The sequence below is a fragment of the Vigna angularis genome, chromosome 6, assembly GCF_016808095.1.
Source record: "Vigna angularis cultivar LongXiaoDou No.4 chromosome 6, ASM1680809v1, whole genome shotgun sequence".
Lineage (NCBI taxonomy): Eukaryota > Viridiplantae > Streptophyta > Magnoliopsida > Fabales > Fabaceae > Vigna > Vigna angularis.
In genome coordinates, this window is record NC_068975.1 from 37,366,749 (window position 1) to 37,386,578 (window position 19,830).

Here is a 19,830-nt window from a genome sequence, read left to right on the forward strand (position 1 = left end):
GTTTCATAAACATCAAATATGAATTGAACTTAATACATCCAATCATTATATGTTCCGTTTAATTAGAAAATTAATGAACTCAATATAAGTGTTTTTATTATAAACAATATTTTAAAAAGCTCCTATTAAGTTATATATCTCTAGCGTTTTCGAAAACATAGAATATAAACGTGTATCAATAATTTATTAATGAAGTTAATGTTTTAATTTAGACTATTTTTCAAACTACGTGTTAAAATGGTTATCTTGATAGAGATACTACAAGAAAATACAGAAAATGGATTCACAATATCGGTAATTTATTAACCAAGTTAATAATTTATATTTGGGTCAATTATAATGTTAAAATAAATTATTTATACAGATTTTGCAATTAAAAAAAACAAGTTGGTTTAAGCTAATCAAACCGGAACATATAAAAGGCATGTTAGTTTCTTGACATGTGGTGGAAGGATGATACTTCACCTCACTATTGGAAAATTAATTTATTATTTTTAGAAATTAAATGATTTTGTGTCAAATCACCTTACCTTCTTACACTTACGAGGTAGCAAACCATTAATTATCATTTCTATGGGTGAATGGTTCTTGCAGGTCATAGCAAGAAAATTAAAATGTTTATATGAATTTTTTTGGATAAATGAACTTCTTAATTAGATTGTACTAAGGAAAATATATATATATATATATATATATATATATATATATATATATATATGCTTTTAAATAAAATGTGATATTTTTACATAGGTGTACACAGGAAGAAACATTAGAGTGGTGCAGGAAGAAGCGGTATGTAATTTGTTTGAAAAAGGGAATTGAAGTGCAAAAAGGCCGAGTGTTGGAAAAGCCCATGAAGGTAGGCCCAGAAAGAAAAGGGTGGGAAATTGGCAATAAAAGACTAAAGTATGAAGATAACGGAAGAAGTAATATTTTGAAAGAAAAAGGGCGCGAAAAGAAGAAGCGTGATCTTGAAAATGTGGAGGAGATTGGGTGGAGTGTGGGTGAGGTGCATCGTAGTAGCGATATTGCTGAAGGCCGTTAGCGTGAGGTGCAAGCCCACAAGAGAGTTTGATTCCATGCTGAGCACCGTAAGGGCCAGAGGCTACGACCTCTTCTGCAACGCAATCGTCACCTCTGATCTTCAAATGGACATTCTCTCTCACCAGAACGACAACAACGCCACCTCACGCGCCTTCACCTTCTTCGCTCCCACAGACGCATCTCTCTTCGCCCTCGACATGACTCAGACCGCCTCCACTTACACCGACACGCTCCGTTTCCACGTCGTCCCTCGCCGCCTCTCTCTCGCCCACCTCCGCCTCCTCCCCGACGGTTACACGCTTCCCACGCTCCTCCCTCAGCGCCTTCTCCAACTTACGCGCCGCAATACCTCTGCCATCGCCGTCGGCGGCGTCGACGTTGCTTTCCCCGGCCTCTATTACGGCCACTACTTCGCCGTTCACGGCCTCGCCGGAATTCTCAGTCCCCGATCCAACGTTTATCCTTCTCCTTCTCCTTCGCCTTCGCCGTCGCAGTTTGCTCCTCCGATTCGTTCAAGAAGCAGTCCTAACTCGCCGGCGAACCAACCAGTTCTTGCTCCAGTTCCGAATTTCGCTTCGTTGCGCGTTCCCCCGGTTGAGGCTCCGGCATCGGCGACTTCGCCGGTTGGTTCTTCAGAAGAGGAGTCTGAGTGGAAAGGTTATACTCCAGCAGGTTTGCCTCCGAGATATCCTGGTTCAGCAATATCACAGCCACCGGAGGGATATTCCGACGCTTTGGCTTCAGCTCCGGCGCCCGAAGCATTAGAAGGAATGAGAAGGTGTCTGAATCCCGTTGTGGGGTTGGAAGAATCTGACATGCAATGCCATTCAGCATGAATCGTACATTTCAATTTGAGTGACACTCACACTGCCACTGAATGCAAATGAAGTTTCTTTTTTGTTTCTTTGGCTTTTTGGAGTTTTAGAAATTTCTGTGTATATCTCTACAGCCAAACAAAAAATTGATTTGTTGCTGTTGCTTACACGTGCTTGGGTTAATGAACAAAAATCTTACTGCTATGATTAAGAAATCATAACAAACACATGAAATTTATTATGTAAGACCAATACCTTTACGAAATATACAAAGTGTTATTATACTAATAACTACGATAGTAATAATATCGAGACAAAATTGTTTACAAAGATTATGATTATAATAATATTTTGTAATTTCCTATTACAAAAGGAGCTTTCTTGAATATAAGATATTGGTTTCATCATGTAATAGAGATTGAAGAGTTAAACATGCTGATTTTGACCAATGAGAAGAATTTGTTAGGTTAGGAATGTATTGTGTATTCAATAAGTTGAAATGATGGTCAACATTCTGAAATCTTCCACAGAGAATCATGCTATAAATTTTGTTTCTTCGTTAGAACAATGGTGCGTGGAAAGCACGTAAAACTTTTATTTTCTGAGAGAATAGAAAAGTTTGACAAATAAGAAAAGTATCCACGTGTTACTGTTATAGTAAAGTAATATTAAAATTATTTAATAAGTTATACTATTATATTTTTCATTTTCCTTTCAAACCAAATAAACAAAAAGCATTTATTTCTCTAGTTTGTTGTCATTCATTTAAAAGAGAAAACAAAAGAAGCAGTTATCCTTAACTTTTTCTATTATTGGTTGAACACAGAAATCATTTATGTTAGAGTGAGTGATATTAAGTCGGTCTCCTTTCCGAGGAAGGAACAGAATAAATCAAAATCCTTATGAATGAAGGAGTGGATAAGTAACTTGCAGAAGCAAGTTTAGAACCCAACGCGTAAACGTGTGGTTTAAATATAGAAAGCATGATGATGAAATGATGATATGGCACCAAAAAAAGGAAGAAAGGAAGAAGCATGATGGTGACATTAATTGAATAGTAATAAAGATCACAATAAAACTATAGAAGAAAAAAGAGGAAAAAACTAACGAAAAGATTAAAGAGGGAAAAAGACAAAGGTAACACGTATGTGTATTTAGTAAGCGATAAACAATCGGTTTAAAAAGCCTATAAAACGATGTCTGGGTTGTGTTTTGTTTCAGCGTTTTTACTCTCTCTCGATGGCATGCGAAAAGGAGAAGAGTGGTGAGAAGCGAAAAAACCTTGGTATGTTCACCCAAACGGAGATTGAGATGGCGAGGCAGCTCGTACAACTTAGCAACAGCATCACAGATTCTAGCAGCACTGATTTGCAGGAAGATGGGCGTAGCTTGAACAGCAGCGAAAGCGTGGAAGGGAAATGGAAAAGGAGCAACGATGAAGATATTAGTGATGCAGTAGAGGATGTGTTGGCAGAAATTGAAGAAGATGAATGCTTAAGGAGAAGAAACAATAGGTACCGCTACATTCAAGATTTGTACAATTCTACAAGATCCTCTGAGGACAAGTGTACATAATCCCAAGTTGGTTTGGCCTGTGAGAAACTTTCACAAATTTGTAGACACAGACATGAGTATTGTATTATATCTTAGAACTGCAATATTCAGAAGATAGAAATAGAATAGTATGTATATATATTAGCGTGGTTAGTCATGTGAATGGCATTTTATTCAACAATTTCTCCAGATTACGCTTTTAGGATGTTCTACTGTAGAAGTTCAACATGGTTAAAACATTAGTATGCATCGAAGATGAATAACTTAGAAATGAAGAAGCGTTGCTGCATTTATACATAGTCGAGTTGATAAAGGATTAAGGCAGCTTCCATCTACATTGCCAAACTAGAATCCAAAATCCAACTATAATGAGTAAACAAGATTACTTTTAAAACTAAAATCCAATCAGTATTAATATTGAATTGACTGTAGTAGTTTAAATTATATTCCAAAATTATCATCTAACAAGGAAAATAAGATTTTCATGACAAACGATTCAGAAAACATGATAAAATTTAGGTTTATTTTTCTATATTATCTTATAACAATTAATTGAAATTAAAATTAATCTAAACAAAATAGATCTTCTTATAACTACCTTTAACTTATGTGTCAAAACATCAAATTTATTTCACACCATCTATTTTAACTATAACGAATTGTATCTTGTGGTTTATCGCACACTGAATGTACCACAACAAAATCCCACACATCAAACGGTAGCAGTGTCGGTACGTTAGTAATATCAATAAATAATCGAATTTGTACGTGTCGAACAAAAGACAGATTAAGACAAATATCAAAATATTCATTATAATCGAAATATACAGACGGACATTTCTTCCTAAAAAAAGTCTAATATACAAAATTGAAACCGTTCCACTATCACATAAGAGAGACTGAGAGAGAATTGTCGAAAAACTATCAAGTGAGACGTGAATTTCACCAATCGGTGCTAAAATTAAAAAACATAGAGATTAGCTACAAAATTATCAACAGTATACATTCACTTTCAAGAACATAGAACGTTTGATTGATCAATTTGAGAAGAATTTCATATAAAATGAAACATCTAATTCTTCATAACTAAAAGCTTCGATGCTTATGATGGAAGACATATTCGGTCAATCCCTGCAATTTACTATGATCAAGGTTCTGCGCGGTCAAAACAGGTTGTTTCTTTACAATAAGCATCTGAGAGGCAGGGTCGACAGTCCAGCCTTGTTGTAGTACATCTAAATTATACAACCAAGCACGTCAATAATGACAAGAAAGAGAGTACGCAGACAGTCCAATCCAAATACAAAATATAATCAATATCCAATTTCAAAAGCTTCTAGGACAGTGAAAATTACTTACAGTTTGTAGCATCATCTTCAATCATTCCCAGAAATAAAGCAGTGTCTTTAATGCTTATTGTTGAATAAGCAGAGAAAAGCAGCTGAAACATCTCCCTTGTGTAAAGTTTTGGAAAATTTTATTGGTGTTAACATTTTTATCGTACTAAACACCAGATATAGGTGCACAAAGCTATTTGGAAAGCAATATAAAACAAAGAAGCATATTTAATAAAACAAAACATAAGTTATTGTGAAGGAGCACAATACATTACTACTTCACTACTTTTATGCAATATCTATACATCCTCTATCTTCGGTACACGTTAGCCCAAGAAATTACAACATTCGTCTACATAAACATATTTTCATGTTATATGTGTAGGGGGTAAGGAAAGTCCAACCAAAACATTTTTAATTTTTCGAGGTTTAAAATATAATACATTTTGTTCTCTCCAAACTAATAATTATACGGTCCCAGTGCTTTCAACCATTACGGAAATCTCACAGCAAAAATAACAATGCATAGTGTTACATAAAACCAATAATACTTTAAACAAATTAATTGATCCACACATAGACTCTTCACCAATTTCCCGACCCAGAAAGTATAACACGTAGTCTATAATTAACATTCAATAAAATTAACATGAAACGGATTATAATAAAGTGAGGACAACATTTTTTATGAAGTTATGACCTTGGATAAAAGCTTTCGTCTCAAACACAACATAATTTACATATATACAGTTGGATTGTTTAGAAGACATTCGAAGTGACAAAGTGAATAGACTCGTACAACAGGTTTTTAAAATTTTGCCTAAAAATGCAGCAGCTAGACCTTGGACATCCTGACTCCAATCAAAGCCACGGATTGCCTTGTGCACTCCAGCATAGTCAAGTAACCAGAGCTTCTAACCGATTTTCCAAACCGCGGTGACTTCAGGCTGGCTTTCTTTGATTGACGAAGGTATCGATTTCCAAAGAAAGCGCGCACTGTTGCTACAAAACCAGAACATCACTTCCAAAATGAGATACACAAACACACGTATTAAACGAATCAATTGCAATACGTGAATTATTTATTTCCGAAGCAACATGTGAGTAAAGTAATAGCCATTTCGTTCAGATATACAAGAATGTAAAAAGCGAAAACAATAAGAGAATTGAAAGATAGATACATGTCATGAACATAAAAGTGAGCGAGGAGGTGAATGGCGTAGGGCGAATCGTCCTTGTAAGCAATGTCATCAGCTGCAACCTGAGTGAGGATTCGTGAATTTGAAGTTAACCACAAACCCTAATGAAAGGGGAAAAAGAACAAGAATCAAATAGATAGCTACCTGAAGCATTAGGTTATCGCATACATCCGCAACTTTGTCGTACGACTTCGAATCCAACGTAAAGAGAAATTCATCAATCTCCCATCAAATCTCTATAGCAGCAAAACTCAAACTAAGCGCCAACCTCGAAATTCAAATAAAATGGTCAGTTAATAATTCTCTTACGCTACCAAACACGGCATTAGCAGAGCCATACCTCAATTCGATGCGATGAGATGAGGTGAAGATTGAAAAGCTCTCCAGCGAAGACCTATATATACTTTACGATAACGATGTCGTTCTTACATTTCTATCCCTGACAGTACCAAAAAGTGTGTGCTTTTCCAGCCCAACGAAGCATTGGGTGCCTGTAAGTGAGGCCCATAAGGCCCAATATTGAAAAATATTGGGTGACTGGGATTATGTTGTCGTATGCTGGTCTTGTAATTGGGCTAACATTACCGAATAATTGTATGAAAAATTATTAATCATCTATACCAGTATTACTTTCGTTCTATATATTATTTTTTTCATAATTTGAAAACTATTGACGTTGTTATTTATGTTTTCAGTTATATTTTATTTAAAAATTATTGTAGCAGTAATTTATTACAAGAAATTAGATGTATAAAAACGAATATTTGGCTTAAATTCAGTATGTTATATTTATTAAATAATCTGTGGCATATATATAAACCTGTAAATTTGGTCTCCTCAGGTGATTTGATCCTCACCTATATGAGTTGGGTCCATTGAGGTCAAAATATCCACAAAAATTCAATGGACTAAAATTAGTCCATGAACTTTTCTTTAAGAAAAAATATTTATTTTGAAGATATGAAAAAATGTAATTAATTCTTAATCTATCATAAATCTAGATGTTTTTAATTTATCGAATAACTATATACAAATTTTAATCAGACTAATATAAATTTTGTAAAAAGTATTGATTTTTTACTTATATAGAAAAATTATATATATATATATATATAACATTAATAGAAATAGAAAATTGTAATGATAAATGCAAGAACTTTAATTAACCTAAACACTTTATTTATTTTTATTTTAAACCCTTTATAATTTAGATTTAGATTGCATGGAGATAAGTAACTGGATTTACATATTAAGAATGTCGGACAAAATAATATTTTATGAAGGATAGAATTATTTTAATTCACTGATTTGACTATAAAACATTTTAAGTGAATTATTTAGTCCTTATAGTGAATGTTTTTAACTCAATCGATGAAATAAGCCAATCAACCTATAAACTCGATTAAGTCATGAAATGGACAATATTAATTTTTCAATAGTGGTGGAATATTCTAGATGTCCGAGTGACATAAGAATCGTCAGTGATGCAAACACCTGTTTATAAGAAGTATGTCATAATTACAATTATTATCAAAAATAGAAGTAGCTTTATAGGTTGACGCATTGTCATAGTGCCGCCAAACCCGCGAATGGAAGACATTACGAAAATTATTTTGTTTCCTCAAAAAGGCTCGTGGTGTTCACTTTAAATTTTCAAGCCCAAATGATTAAAAAACAATTGCCATATAAACAGATCTTCTTACCGAATTTAAATATTAATGAAATGAGCACTTTCCAAAAGCAAAAAAAAGCTGAGGGCGAAAAAGGTTGAAAAGTTGAGAGAAGGAGCAAATTAACAAAAGCTCATGAGGAAGGAAGGATGCCTCACCCACTCATTTGATCTACTTTACAGTTTACACGTTGTTCCGCAGATTTTTGTCTTCTAAGTGAAGTAACCTATTCAAAAGAATTCTGCAAAATTCTCAGAAAAATGTTAAATGCCCTCTCTACTTTCATATATTTTCCAAAACCTGTTCCCTCCACTATGCAGTTTAACAATTTCTGGAGACCCCATCCCTCCAATAATCATATTAAACTCCCTCTAACACCCTACCCAAATTTTCTCTCACTCCTTTCCCTCCTCGTTTCATCCTTAAATTACTCGAAGAAACGAGGATCTGGTGAGAAATTGCGTGGAAGATAAAGCATATTGACACTGCCAACAACAATTTTATCAAACAGTTAATCCATCGAATCCACACTGCTTGTAAGACAGAGATTGCTTTCTTGGACTGATAACAATAGCACAATCCACCGAAACCTGTGCAATTCATTCAGTTCTTGTCGTTAATATATTACTAAAGGTTAAACAGGTTAATGAAAAATGCATCACTCAACAGTAGTAAAATCAGAATGTGAACACAGAAGAAGAATGATCCCACTCACACCCCATGTGCCGAACCGCAGGAACAGGATAGTCACATGGTGAAGACTTTTCTGGCCTTGAAAGAAAATTAAAGTAGCGTTTGACATTTCACATTTGTAAGCTTCGTTTTTAGTCTATTCCAACTTTAAAGTATAAAGTGGAAACAGAGCATGGCAAAACTTACACAGTTAGTTAATCTGACATCTAATTGCATCACCCAGAGAAAGAACAAGTAGTCCACCCCATTAAGTTTTCTTTTTCGAGAAAAAAATTGCAAATTTTTTTGGGAGAGAAAAAGGGTACTGAGGACAAACACCATAACGAAAATTATTGAGCTTGACACTGTCGTCGTGTAGTAGTTGGTAGCCTGGACTACGAATCCAACGACCCGATTCAACCCTGGTGGGGCCTTCAAATTTTACCATTTTCTTTGCACTTTCTAATCATTCATTCTTCGCTAAAGTTGAGTCTAAACCACCAATTCCACAGTTTTTATACTCCTAATTCTCATCATACTCCTAGTAGATTATAAAATTATCGGATTTCTCGAAATTAAGGATTTCACCGTTGTAATGCCCACAAAACAGAGAAACTGCACAAATCGAGTTATTGGAATGTCTATTCAGACAAATGCATAGAAGAACGTGAAACTCGACAGAAACCTATAATCAAGGGCTAGATAAGAAAATGTGATACCCCGAACTCGATTTTAAGAAATAAGTCTGGTTATTTTTAATTTAGAAACAAAAAATGTAATAAATATTTTCTTTTGATATGTACAATACAAAAGAGGTATCTTTAAATATTTGGGAAGGAATAAAAAAACGAAAAACCAAAAGGATGCAGTGGAAATACAAAAGTGGAAAGGAACATCCTTGGAGATGTATCCAAAAATGAGTGAATGTGATCCAGCAATGCAAAAGAAGAAAAATATGACCAACAAAAAATAAAGTAAGATAGGAGACGACAGGGAGTAAGAAACAGATGTTTAGGATAAAATTCAGACAAATAAAAAAAACTCATTAACAATGTCTTCAAATATTAATATCATTTAAGGTAAAACAAAATAGCTTTCGGCGCAGGTTATCACACAGACAACGTGGTACAGTAGTGTCTCAGCGGCGCGCGTTAGCCGGTGGAAAAAGAAGAAGAAAGAAGAGGTAAAGAAAAAGTAGAGTGGGACAGAGGGTAGTGGAATTGGCGGTTGCGGCCACATCGGCACGACATTCTCACTGACTCTCTCAATCTCTGCCATGGTAGAGATGAGAAAAGAAGCATAATAACCCTCGATTTTACTTGAAAAGAAAAAGAAAAAGAAAAAGAAAATTGCGAAGAAGATGAGGGTTTAAGAGTGAAAATGTGAGGTAACCAAAATTGGGAAAGAGGAAAATTGAAGAAGGGACCGGGTGTGTTACCTGAACGCCAGGGGAATCGAAGTTCATGACGCGGATCTTGGCGGAGACATCGCCCAAGACGCGGAGGTCCACGCGGTCGTTGAGGGAGGCGTCGCGAATCAAGTCGGCGGCGTCGGCCTGGAGGAGATTGACGCGATCGACGGCGATGGTGGCGATGACCTGGCGGTGACTGTGGGGCTGTTGGAAGAACCCGGGGACGGTGGCTTTGCCGAGGGGGATCCCGCGGTACATGACGGTGAAGCTGGACTGGCCGTATCGGATGCCAACCTTGTTGGGGTTGGTGGCGGCGAAGAGGAGGCGAATGGTGAGGGAGAGAGAGGCCGTGGAGGGGGGAGTGGATGTGATGCCCATGTACTGCACCCCCACCTGCTCCAGATCGAACTGCGGCTTCTTCGGCTTCACCGCCAGGATTATCACCAGCACCACCGCCAGCACCAGCAGCGCCAGGAACGAGAATAGAAGGAAGAGACAACAACAGCACCCTTTGAACGACGCCGATGATGACGATCGAGCCGGTGTTGTGGGGTGGTACTGTCGGTACCCGTTGTAAGACGAATGTGCTGCTGCTGTCGTCGGCGCCGCTTCCGCCGCCGCTGCCGGTGGCCATTGTCTTCGCTCGCCGTTTGGATGTGGGTGGTGGTTTGCACTCGGGGTCATTCTCTCTCTCTCTCTCTCTCTGAATGGGCTGAGATTCTTTGTTCTTCTACAGTGCGTGTGAGTGTGTAATTGTAGCAATGAGAAGCTCGGAACCGGACACAGAGAGAAAGAGAGAGTGAAGATGGCTTTTGACGATGAGGCTGACCCCTCTTTGTTATTTGCCAAAGTTAATGTATCTATAAAATAATACATTATATTACTCATCAATCCAAAACAAAGTTCCTGTGTTTATGCTCTGTAACTATTAATAAATTACAAACAAATCTGGGATATGATTGTTACACACATTATTAACTGACTCATTATAACTGTAAACGTGATCTGTAACAGTGAAGAAGACAATACTAACAATGTTCTTAACCGCAATATGTATATATATAAAAGGTAAATGAAGAGAATAAAAAAAATGGAAAATTTTATTATAATGATTATTTGGAGAATATTATCTTGGTTCGGATATTCGTCAACACTGTGATGTCTGCATTCTAAGATTGTGTTCTCGCACAAACTATATTCTAATCTACAGTTTTATAATCAATTACCATTATATTGTCTCAAGATTAAACATAACTTATGTTGTTGATGTTATTATTATTAATGGTAGGAGGTTGAATAATAGGAATGAAGTGTTACCAAGAAAGAATATTACAATGGAGATATAATTTCACGTGAGTTAAAATTGTATGGAAATTTGAAAGTGGGTGTCGACATCAGAAATTGGGAAAATATAAACATTTTGAAAGTGACAATTGACGATGAAGATTATCTTGAAAGTTGAAACGGTGCTGACGAATAGATGCAATTGAAGTGGATATTCTTCACGTTTTAACTGTTTGTATCTTTCTTGCTCTGTGAGGATGGGAAATATTAAAGCCCACTGGGTCCAACAAATTGGGCTGCAATGTTCTTTCGGCCTGCTATGCTTCTTATCAAAAACAAGTTTGCTAAAAAGTATTATTTTTAACCCAGGGCATTAAGTCAGAGACTAACTTATCCAAGTCTTGGTGAAAATTTGTTTTTAAGTATCAAATTTCCAAAACATTACTCTCTACAATTCTGCTTTTACCATAACCAAGAATAGACAAGGGGAAGATTCAATTTTTCTTCTTAAAATAAAAATTATTAAATATATTTTTATTCATCAACTATGGGAATTGATTCTTATTTAAAATTTTGATAACATTTAAAAACAATAATTTATATATATATATATATATATATATATATATATATATATATATATATATATATATAAATTATATATTTTATTAGATAATCTAATATGTTATAATTTTATTATATTTAAATTAATATTTTTGTACAATACTATTTATTATATTATTAAATTAAATATATAATATATAGTTTAATACAATTATTGATATAATTTATTTATTGATTTTATCAATTTTTTAGAGAATGAAACTTATAACATTTAATAAACCAGCACGTAGTACATTTCAAACAAGATAGAAAACACATGGAGTTTAACAAAAATATTAAAATATTGGATTAATTCTAATAAAATTCACACTATTTTTCTATATTTACTAAATATTATATATATATATATATATTGATTATTAAAGAGAGCTAAATAATTGGTATAATTTAAGTATAGATTTAAGTCATGCATTAAAAGAAAAACATAAACAACATATAATTACAAAATCCATAAACTTGTTATTCATAAATTTTTTATCTTAGACTTTTAAATTAAGATGTTTTATTTAGTTTTGATTGAGATCTATATGACTTTTTTTACAATAAAATTAAATGATAATGTTATATACTTTAAAAATATGTTTAACGAGTTAAAGAAAATGAAATATATTTAGTTAGTTAAAGATTTCAATATTATATAATTTTCTATATAAACAAACTACTAAATTTATTAAAACATTTTATAAAGTCTGTTAGTTGGATTAAAATGTATGTATACAATTTTTTGACAAATTAAAAACACTTAAGATTGTAATACATTAGGAGTTAATTTCATTTTTTGTATTTAAAATTAATATTTTTTTCTAAAATGAAAACCCATGAATTGATTAGACTTTTTGTAAATATTTTAATCCTGTAAACTTTTTTAATATTGAATCTTTTGGCTATGTGAGTATTTTTTTTACCCCAATCTTTGTGGACTAGGACCAAACGAAATTGACACGTTATACATTAACTGAGTAACTTAAAAAATGTCCAATTTATATGTATATATATGTCAAAAAAAATGAAGTGTGAGAAAACAACCATTTAGATTGAAGAACAACGTGAGTAAAATACTTGGTTAGTTTATTTCAACATCAATTTGATGATATTACGTTTCTCAAATATCAAATCGTTGCTCAAAGGTATCACAAGTTGGTCACATTAGGAGACATTATTTGATTAGTTAAAGCCTACTAGCCAATACTTTGAAGTAGACACCAATATACAATATCTTTCTTTCTCAGTAAGAAATACCTACAACTTGAAGAGGTTCATTCTTACCGATCCATCTTCCTCTTCTTGTGTTTAAAGAAATTAGGATTCTTATTATTATTGAAAGATTAATGATTCTATTTTTATGATTAACCTTAATTGAGGTGAACACCTATATTATGAAAAAATAATGTGTCAAAATTTGATGAAAGGTGAGTAAGACTAAGATAGTCATACAAATACAACACATTAACCATTAGAAGAACATAAAACACACTCTAGTTGTTAAATACAAATAAGAAAATTGATCGACATATTAGAAAAAAAAAAAGGTATATTGCATTAATTAAAGACAATTAGCGATTTAAAACGAAAGAAGAGAAATTAAAGGAGAAGTTTTAGAAGTTTGGTTTGCTTTATTTGAAAATCTTTTTCCATATTTGATCGTTGGAAAGTTTCCTTTCTTCTTTGTTTTAGAAAAGCAATGTCGCTCAGAGCTTTCTAAGAAACTATCAAAATGATGTTATGTTCCTGTCTTCTTTCTTCATTTTCTGTTACGTTCAAAACGGAACATAATAAACAATCTCTTCTTTCTTAAGGCAATGCTTTACACATCATCACATCATACACTTCTATAACTTTTTACACAACCTTTTTTTTTATAGTAGAGAGAAAGAAAGCAAAAATGAAAATTAAATTAGTTTAATTAGTAATTTGTTTAATTAAATTCAAGTAAAATAAAATATATAAAAATTAAAATGAATTTTTTTTAGATATGATGGTTGTTGCAACGCTAGAAAACAAAATCCCTACATCAATCACCCACAAATCAAGATGGTGTCTGAAATTCAACAAATGAATTGGGAATATAGCCTTAAAATGGAATTAGGTACTTTCTGCTTATAGTCGTAGATGAAGCTGTTATTCTGATCTAATGAATGTACAATTGTAAAGTTGTAAAAGATAAACACCACATATTTTATCATAACCTGTTATATAGAAGATCGCATAGGAGCTGATGATTGTGGTAGCAGACCACAAGAACGTCCTTCAGTTTGGAAGCATCGTCAACCTGCACATCTTCTCTTCTCCAGAGGACTCAGGAAGAACAGAACCAGAAAATGTCTTCTTACAACAAATAATGAGTTCAGATGCAGCTTCCGCGTACTCCCCTAGACAAAAAAAGTACTTGCAAAAGCAGTTGGATGAGCAAGTATCTCAGTGCAAGCATTCTATAAGCATCAGTGTTACAATCATGGCTCCATTGTTGATTAACATTACCACAATATAAAAGAGAAGAGTATAATCAGGATATATATATATATATATATATATATATATATATATATATATATATATATATATATATATATATATATATATATATATATATATTGAATAAATGCCATTTAACAAAAAAATATTTCATTGTAAAAATACAGAAACGCACAGACAGTACAACATGCTTCTATATAATAACCACAATATCTAAGGTTTACCATCATCACCTAGTTATTTTTGTTGAACAGATTAAATAATTTTTTGATACTCACCATGTAAATTGCAAGGAATGTATTAGCATTTCTATCTTTCATATTCTTAACTTACCAACAATAAAAACAACAGACTACACTTTCTTAATCTGCCAGAGACACTAAGAAGCTAAATATACCAGATTGGGAAACAATCATACAAGTATAAAAAATTCTAAAAACAATGCCTTAAATATTCTAAAAACAATCATACAAGCCCAAAATACAGGGATGGTAGAGACATACAGAAGGAAAAACAAACCACCCTCCTATTCAAGTTGAACATTTCGTGGATTCTTACACATAGGACAACACTCATTAGCAAATGGAATTACCTAGCTTTCATCATGGTGAAGAAAAATTAGGACCACATTAACCTTTTACCTGTCTGGATAATCTTGTTTCCACTGCCTGCAAACTTTTTACTGCATTCTGATCTACATCATCTAAATAATATATACTACTCACATATTATAAGTTACATTGAACTTTAAATAGTAGTATCCATGTATAATAAAGTTGTGTTATTTTTCAATAATCCACATCCTATAATTGATGACATAATAATAATATAAGACAAAAGTGAAGAACATATCCCCTAAAAGATGAAGTTATGATCCACTATAACATTAATTTACTTTCCTAGAAAATTGTCTAGGAGTAAATTTTATTATGAATGTTTTAGTTTTTTCTTAATAGTTTTAATGTTAATAATTATATTTTGTGTAGTAGTTTTATTTTTTATATTTAATTTGTGATGAGAAATTCTGAGTTATATTGGATTTTCTTATGAACTTTTCATAAATTGTAGATATAAAAAAAATATTTTAAAAAAAATGTAGCATTTAACGCTCATTAGTACATTAATAGAAATAAATTTTATTTAATTTTAATTTTACATGACATTAATTGAAGTGTGTTGTGATAACCATCTTTAATGGATTTTAGACTCTGACATAACCAACATTCTTAAACCTATATTTTCAACTCTAACGTAAATTTAATATTTTCGACTAAGTTTTACATCAAAAGTGGAAAATAACATATGTGGTGGACAGCCATGTGTAGCATATTATACATTCTACTACTTCTTTATCCTCATTTTTATATTCTTTTAGATTCATTGTCTAACCTCGCAGATAAATGCCCAAGATTTCATTCTTAAATTTTAAATAGTTAACCCAAACAAACGGCCGAATGCTGCTCAACTATTGGACCATCATCCATTTGTGAAGACATCAAACCAACAAAGTCTAGACAATCTTTAAACTGATCAACGCTATTTTTTTTTTCAATTGTTTGCTTTAGATCAAATATGATGACAGACCATGATTTCAGGCTTGGAAATACCACCTTAAAGAAATATGGGCTCATGTCAACATATGGTTCCTAGTGTGAATGACTCCACATAAACACAAGCTCGAAATATGTCCGTAACATTTTCATAACCCATAACATTAGCATCTTATGAGGCATTCCTACCAATTGTTCCTTTTCTTATTTTTTCAATTTCACAATAAAATACAAAAAAGAAAAACAAAGCAGTTACTTTCCCACGCAATGAACTTACAAACTAGTAACATTTACAAAGTTTTAGAATGAACCATGATCTCAGGCTAGCAAATCAAAGAACATGAAATCTTCGAAACCATTTCAATTTAAAAACCACAGCATCCTGTGCCTTCCACCATCAAACAAAACCATTTCAAATATAAACGTTTGGCTCCATCCTCTTTCCCTCAAAACGACCCTATCAATGACATGCAAATTACTCCACCAGCCCAACCCAAACTATCTCCCCAAGTTGGATCCCTATGCTAGAAGAGAAGATTAAAAAAAAAGTGATGGAGGTTGTTAATGTTGGAAAGATTGCTGGAGAAAAGGCAGCAGATGACACAATCTGACTACCATAAATCAATACAAGAAATTCCTTGGGAAGAGGTATGGTATTGAGTATGAAAAGACCTATGATATCAAATTGATCAAATGGCTAACATAGATGATTTGCAGCGGTCCATCGTATTCTCCATCCTGAAACTGACAGAACGACGTAAATTGGGAAAACAATTACATAAATTTAATGAAAAATATTATTTGAACCTTAACTTTATAAAGACTGGTTGCCATAGAAATTTTTGTACAAAAGGCGTCAAATCATCAGTGTCTAAATATCACACTACATAAACAAATTTGTAAGGCCAAGTGACATGTGAGTAATATCTAAAATTGATGAAGTCTCATTTTTTTCTCCACATGTCCCCCTACCGCAATTGCAACAGCAGCTGCAGTTTCTGATAGATCCCTCCTCATCTCTGAAATTTTAGACCCCACATATTCTTTGAACTTAGAGACTGAATCAACCAACTTAAAGAGTTCGCCAGCACGCATTTGAATTTCTTCTTCACTTTGTTTAATCGCTTCCTGCAACTGCAATTGGGATGTCTTGACAAAAATGAGGTTTATTAGATAGTGTATTGTCACATAAATCACACGTCAGTAAAGAAAGGAAAAACACACTTCTCTACATTCAAATTTAAAAATAGGTTGTGTTTATAATTTTGGGGTTATACCAAAAACAGGTACATATTTTACTTGGATTATTTCTTATTCTGGGCCTGGTGGTAGTTTGTTCAGCTTGATGTCCCTAGGATCATCTAGAACAATTACATACGCATGCCAAAGCTAAATCTCAAAATGAATGTATTATTGGATTCAACACCATGCAATCTAAGAGCAGTTCCCTTCTTCACCCAAAGTACTTCCCCGCATGCCATCAACACGGACTAAGCATAAAATAACTCCGAAGAAGCTAGAAAAAGAACATAGCAACTATTATGCGGTCAAAATACTCGCACAACAAACACTCGTTCAGGTGCACGGTATGAATAAGAACTCAGAAAAAAGATCATAGAAACACAACAATACAATGCAAGAAAGATGATAGCATGTTAGATAAGTATTCATTCAACTGTAGGAAACAGTGAAACAGGCTAATCAATGCAACAACATAACAAGCACATTCTCCTTAACTTGAAGGATTCTTGGCATTTCAAATTCAATATATTATTAAATAGATAATCACAAAAAGAAATTACCTTGAGAACCTCCGCTGCCTCTTTTTCCATCATATCCATTTCATGATCTGCTAACTGCACTTCCTCCAACATTTTTTTAGCCTCAGCATAACACCCGCTTGTGTATTCCTGTGTTTCCTTCTTTTTCTTGATTAGTTGAGCTTCCATCTGGTAGATTAATCAACAAGCAACAGAAATGGAAGTCAAACAGAAGTCATCACAAGGAAAAATCACTCGTCTGTCCAATATTTGATCTGTATATTTTATCCTAATCTATATGAATATTTCCCTTATTAAAAAAAAAAAAAATCATACTGGACCAGTCTTCATCTTAAATAGCGAGAAACATGTAGTCTTGCTTAGGAGTCATGGAAATAAGACATGTGATCTGAATTTAAAAAGATGAAAAAAACATATGTTACGGATTGCTACATACAAAAGGTTAAAATATATATACTCTAGCTGTGCAAGTTCCAATTGGAGAAAGCAGGAATCAATGCAAGGTAAGCTAACATTTTAACTTTCTAGTGTAAGTGACAAACACCGCCAAACACACACGACAATGCACTTACTTGATCAATGCGCAACTGCACTGCTGCTAGCTGATTTCTTTTCCCTTCAAGCCTCGCAGCATTTTCACCAGACTTCTGCTGATAAGAAATGCACTCTTCCTGTTTTACCATAGAAACCTTTTTTATTTCATCAGCAAAGGATCTAAGCGCAGGCTTCAGCATGGTTTTGTGATCAATGCCCATTATCTCAGCAGGAGTAGTCCCCTTGCCATTCAACACATACTGAAATCCATTCCCAATCTTCAACCTAAAACCACTCAATCAGTAACATTGACGTAAGAATAAAAATGAATTTAAGACTCACCACAATATCCTTTAGCTAGCATTAAACACAATTTTCTTCATAATATGACTGCATAATGAAAATGGTGATAAAAATCTGACCTCTTAAGGGCTTGGTTACAGTCCAGAGCGAGAGCTTCTAGGTCGTTGAGTTTGTGCGAGATAGTGTTGTCGATATCCCACGACTTCTCTTCCCAAGCATTTCTCTCAAGCTCAGCCTCTGCAGTGTCCCTCTCCACCGCATGTAACTCTTTCTTCATCCTATCCACGTCCATCGCATTGAACGTCTGCGCCTCCACACGCCGCTTCAGCTCCTCGTTCTCCTCGTAGATACTCCCCCTCTCCGCCTCCTTCGCGTCCAACTGCTTCTCCTTCTCCGTCAAAGCCTTCTCCGCCTGCTCGATCCGCGACGACAGCTCATCGATCATCTTGTGAAACTTATTTACGTCGTTCTCCAGAATCGCCTTCTCCTTTTCCAGCGCTTCCTTCGGCGAGGGCGCGGTCCGGAGCCGCTCCAGCTCAGCATTCAGCTCCTCCGCGTAGCGCCGCGTCTCGTCAAGGCGTTCCTGGGCCGCGGCAGTCTGGTGTTGGATCTTCTCCTGGATGTTGCGGTCAACTTCCTCGACGGCATCGTCGTCGCCGCGGATGTAGTGCATGTAACTGTTGACAGTGTATTGGTTGATGGCGTTGTGCTGTTTGGGAGAAGAAGAGACGTGGAAGTGAAATTTGGCGATCTGTACTAGCCAGTGAATGAGAGCGAGGAAGCCTGGCCATTGGTGAGGCGCGGCTGGGGAACGGAGAATTGATTTGTTGATTTTGAAAGGGTAATTGAGGCGTTTGAGGAGGAAAGGAAGATCCTCTTCTAGTTTGGAGGAGGGGAAATCGAGGAGGGAGAGGAGGAATTTTAGGGTTTCGAGGATGTCTTTGGCAGAGGGGAAAGTTGTTTTGAAGGTGATTGGGAAATTGTGCGAGGAGAGGAAGGAGTTGATGGTGGAAACTACCGTTTGCTGGAACTGGCGGTCTTTGTAGAAATCGAGAGTGGGGCGTCCGCCGACGCCAACGGATGAGGGGCGGCTGCTGACGTCGGAGTCGCGGGAGGGGTACTGGCGGCGGTGGAAGTCGACTGGAGTGGGTGGCGGTGGAGGAAGGAAAGAGTCCTTGGGTTGGCGTCGCGCGGTAGGTCTCATCCTGCCACAATCGATTTAAATTTGAATTTTTGTTACTAATTCCCACTCTATTATAGGTGCTACAAGCCAAGTGTATATAATAATCATTAAAGTTTTTAGTAAACTATTCAACTGTTCAGATTAAACTTTGGAAAAGCAAGCTTCAATATGCAGATTTTTTTTTTTTTTTGGAATTTTGAAAGAACTGAACGAGTGAAGAAAACGACAACCCTAACACACAAATTTTGAAAGTACGCTAATTATGTTTCGTTTAATTTTATATTTTATTTATTTATATAAGTATTGGATATGATTTTTTAAATGAAATAAAAAAATAACAAACAAAAAAGATAAAGTAAAAAGAGAATGCCTTTTCGTGTTTTTTTGTTTACACGAC

General features: G+C 34.6%; 3 protein-coding genes and 1 long non-coding RNA gene across 7 annotated transcripts; 1 reads left to right on the top strand and 3 right to left on the bottom strand.

Annotated features, from left to right (window-relative positions):
• The first annotated feature begins 751 nt into the window (after positions 1–751).
• Positions 752–2,048, top strand: LOC108342624 (fasciclin-like arabinogalactan protein 19). Its single transcript, XM_017580420.2, has one exon. It carries the CDS (start codon positions 978–980, stop codon positions 1,878–1,880), a length of 903 nt encoding a protein of 300 aa, XP_017435909.1. The 5' UTR covers positions 752–977; the 3' UTR covers positions 1,881–2,048.
• Positions 2,049–4,316: 2,268 nt separating this feature from the next.
• Positions 4,317–6,472, bottom strand: LOC108341728 (uncharacterized). Of its 3 annotated transcripts, none has more exons than XR_008249969.1 (5): positions 6,290–6,472; positions 6,094–6,205; positions 5,932–6,011; positions 4,773–5,752; positions 4,317–4,648 (listed from the first exon to the last, which is right to left on the bottom strand). It is a non-coding gene; the product is annotated as an uncharacterized LOC108341728 (long non-coding RNA). The 3 variants fall into 3 exon arrangements; XR_008249968.1 differs by having other exon boundaries at positions 6,094–6,217; XR_008249967.1 differs by lacking the exon at positions 6,290–6,472 and having other exon boundaries at positions 6,094–6,277.
• A 1,269-nt stretch (positions 6,473–7,741) lies between these two features.
• Positions 7,742–10,585, bottom strand: LOC108341023 (uncharacterized). Its single transcript, XM_017578627.2, has 2 exons — positions 9,730–10,585; positions 7,742–8,209 (listed from the first exon to the last, which is right to left on the bottom strand). Exons 1-2 carry the CDS (start codon positions 10,576–10,578, stop codon positions 8,123–8,125), a joined length of 936 nt encoding a protein of 311 aa, XP_017434116.2. The 5' UTR covers positions 10,579–10,585; the 3' UTR covers positions 7,742–8,122.
• A 5,826-nt stretch (positions 10,586–16,411) lies between these two features.
• LOC108341730 (kinetochore protein NDC80 homolog) lies at positions 16,412–19,518 on the bottom strand. 2 transcript variants are annotated; one of them, XM_052879444.1, is made up of 4 exons: positions 18,370–19,518; positions 17,986–18,232; positions 17,435–17,581; positions 16,412–16,766 (listed from the first exon to the last, which is right to left on the bottom strand). In XM_052879444.1, exons 1-4 carry the CDS (start codon positions 19,452–19,454, stop codon positions 16,560–16,562), a joined length of 1,686 nt encoding a protein of 561 aa, XP_052735404.1. In that variant the 5' UTR covers positions 19,455–19,518; the 3' UTR covers positions 16,412–16,559. The 2 variants fall into 2 exon arrangements, with proteins under 2 accessions (XP_052735404.1, XP_017434863.2); XM_017579374.2 differs by having other exon boundaries at positions 16,412–16,781; positions 18,370–19,516.
• Positions 19,519–19,830: the final 312 nt, after the last annotated feature.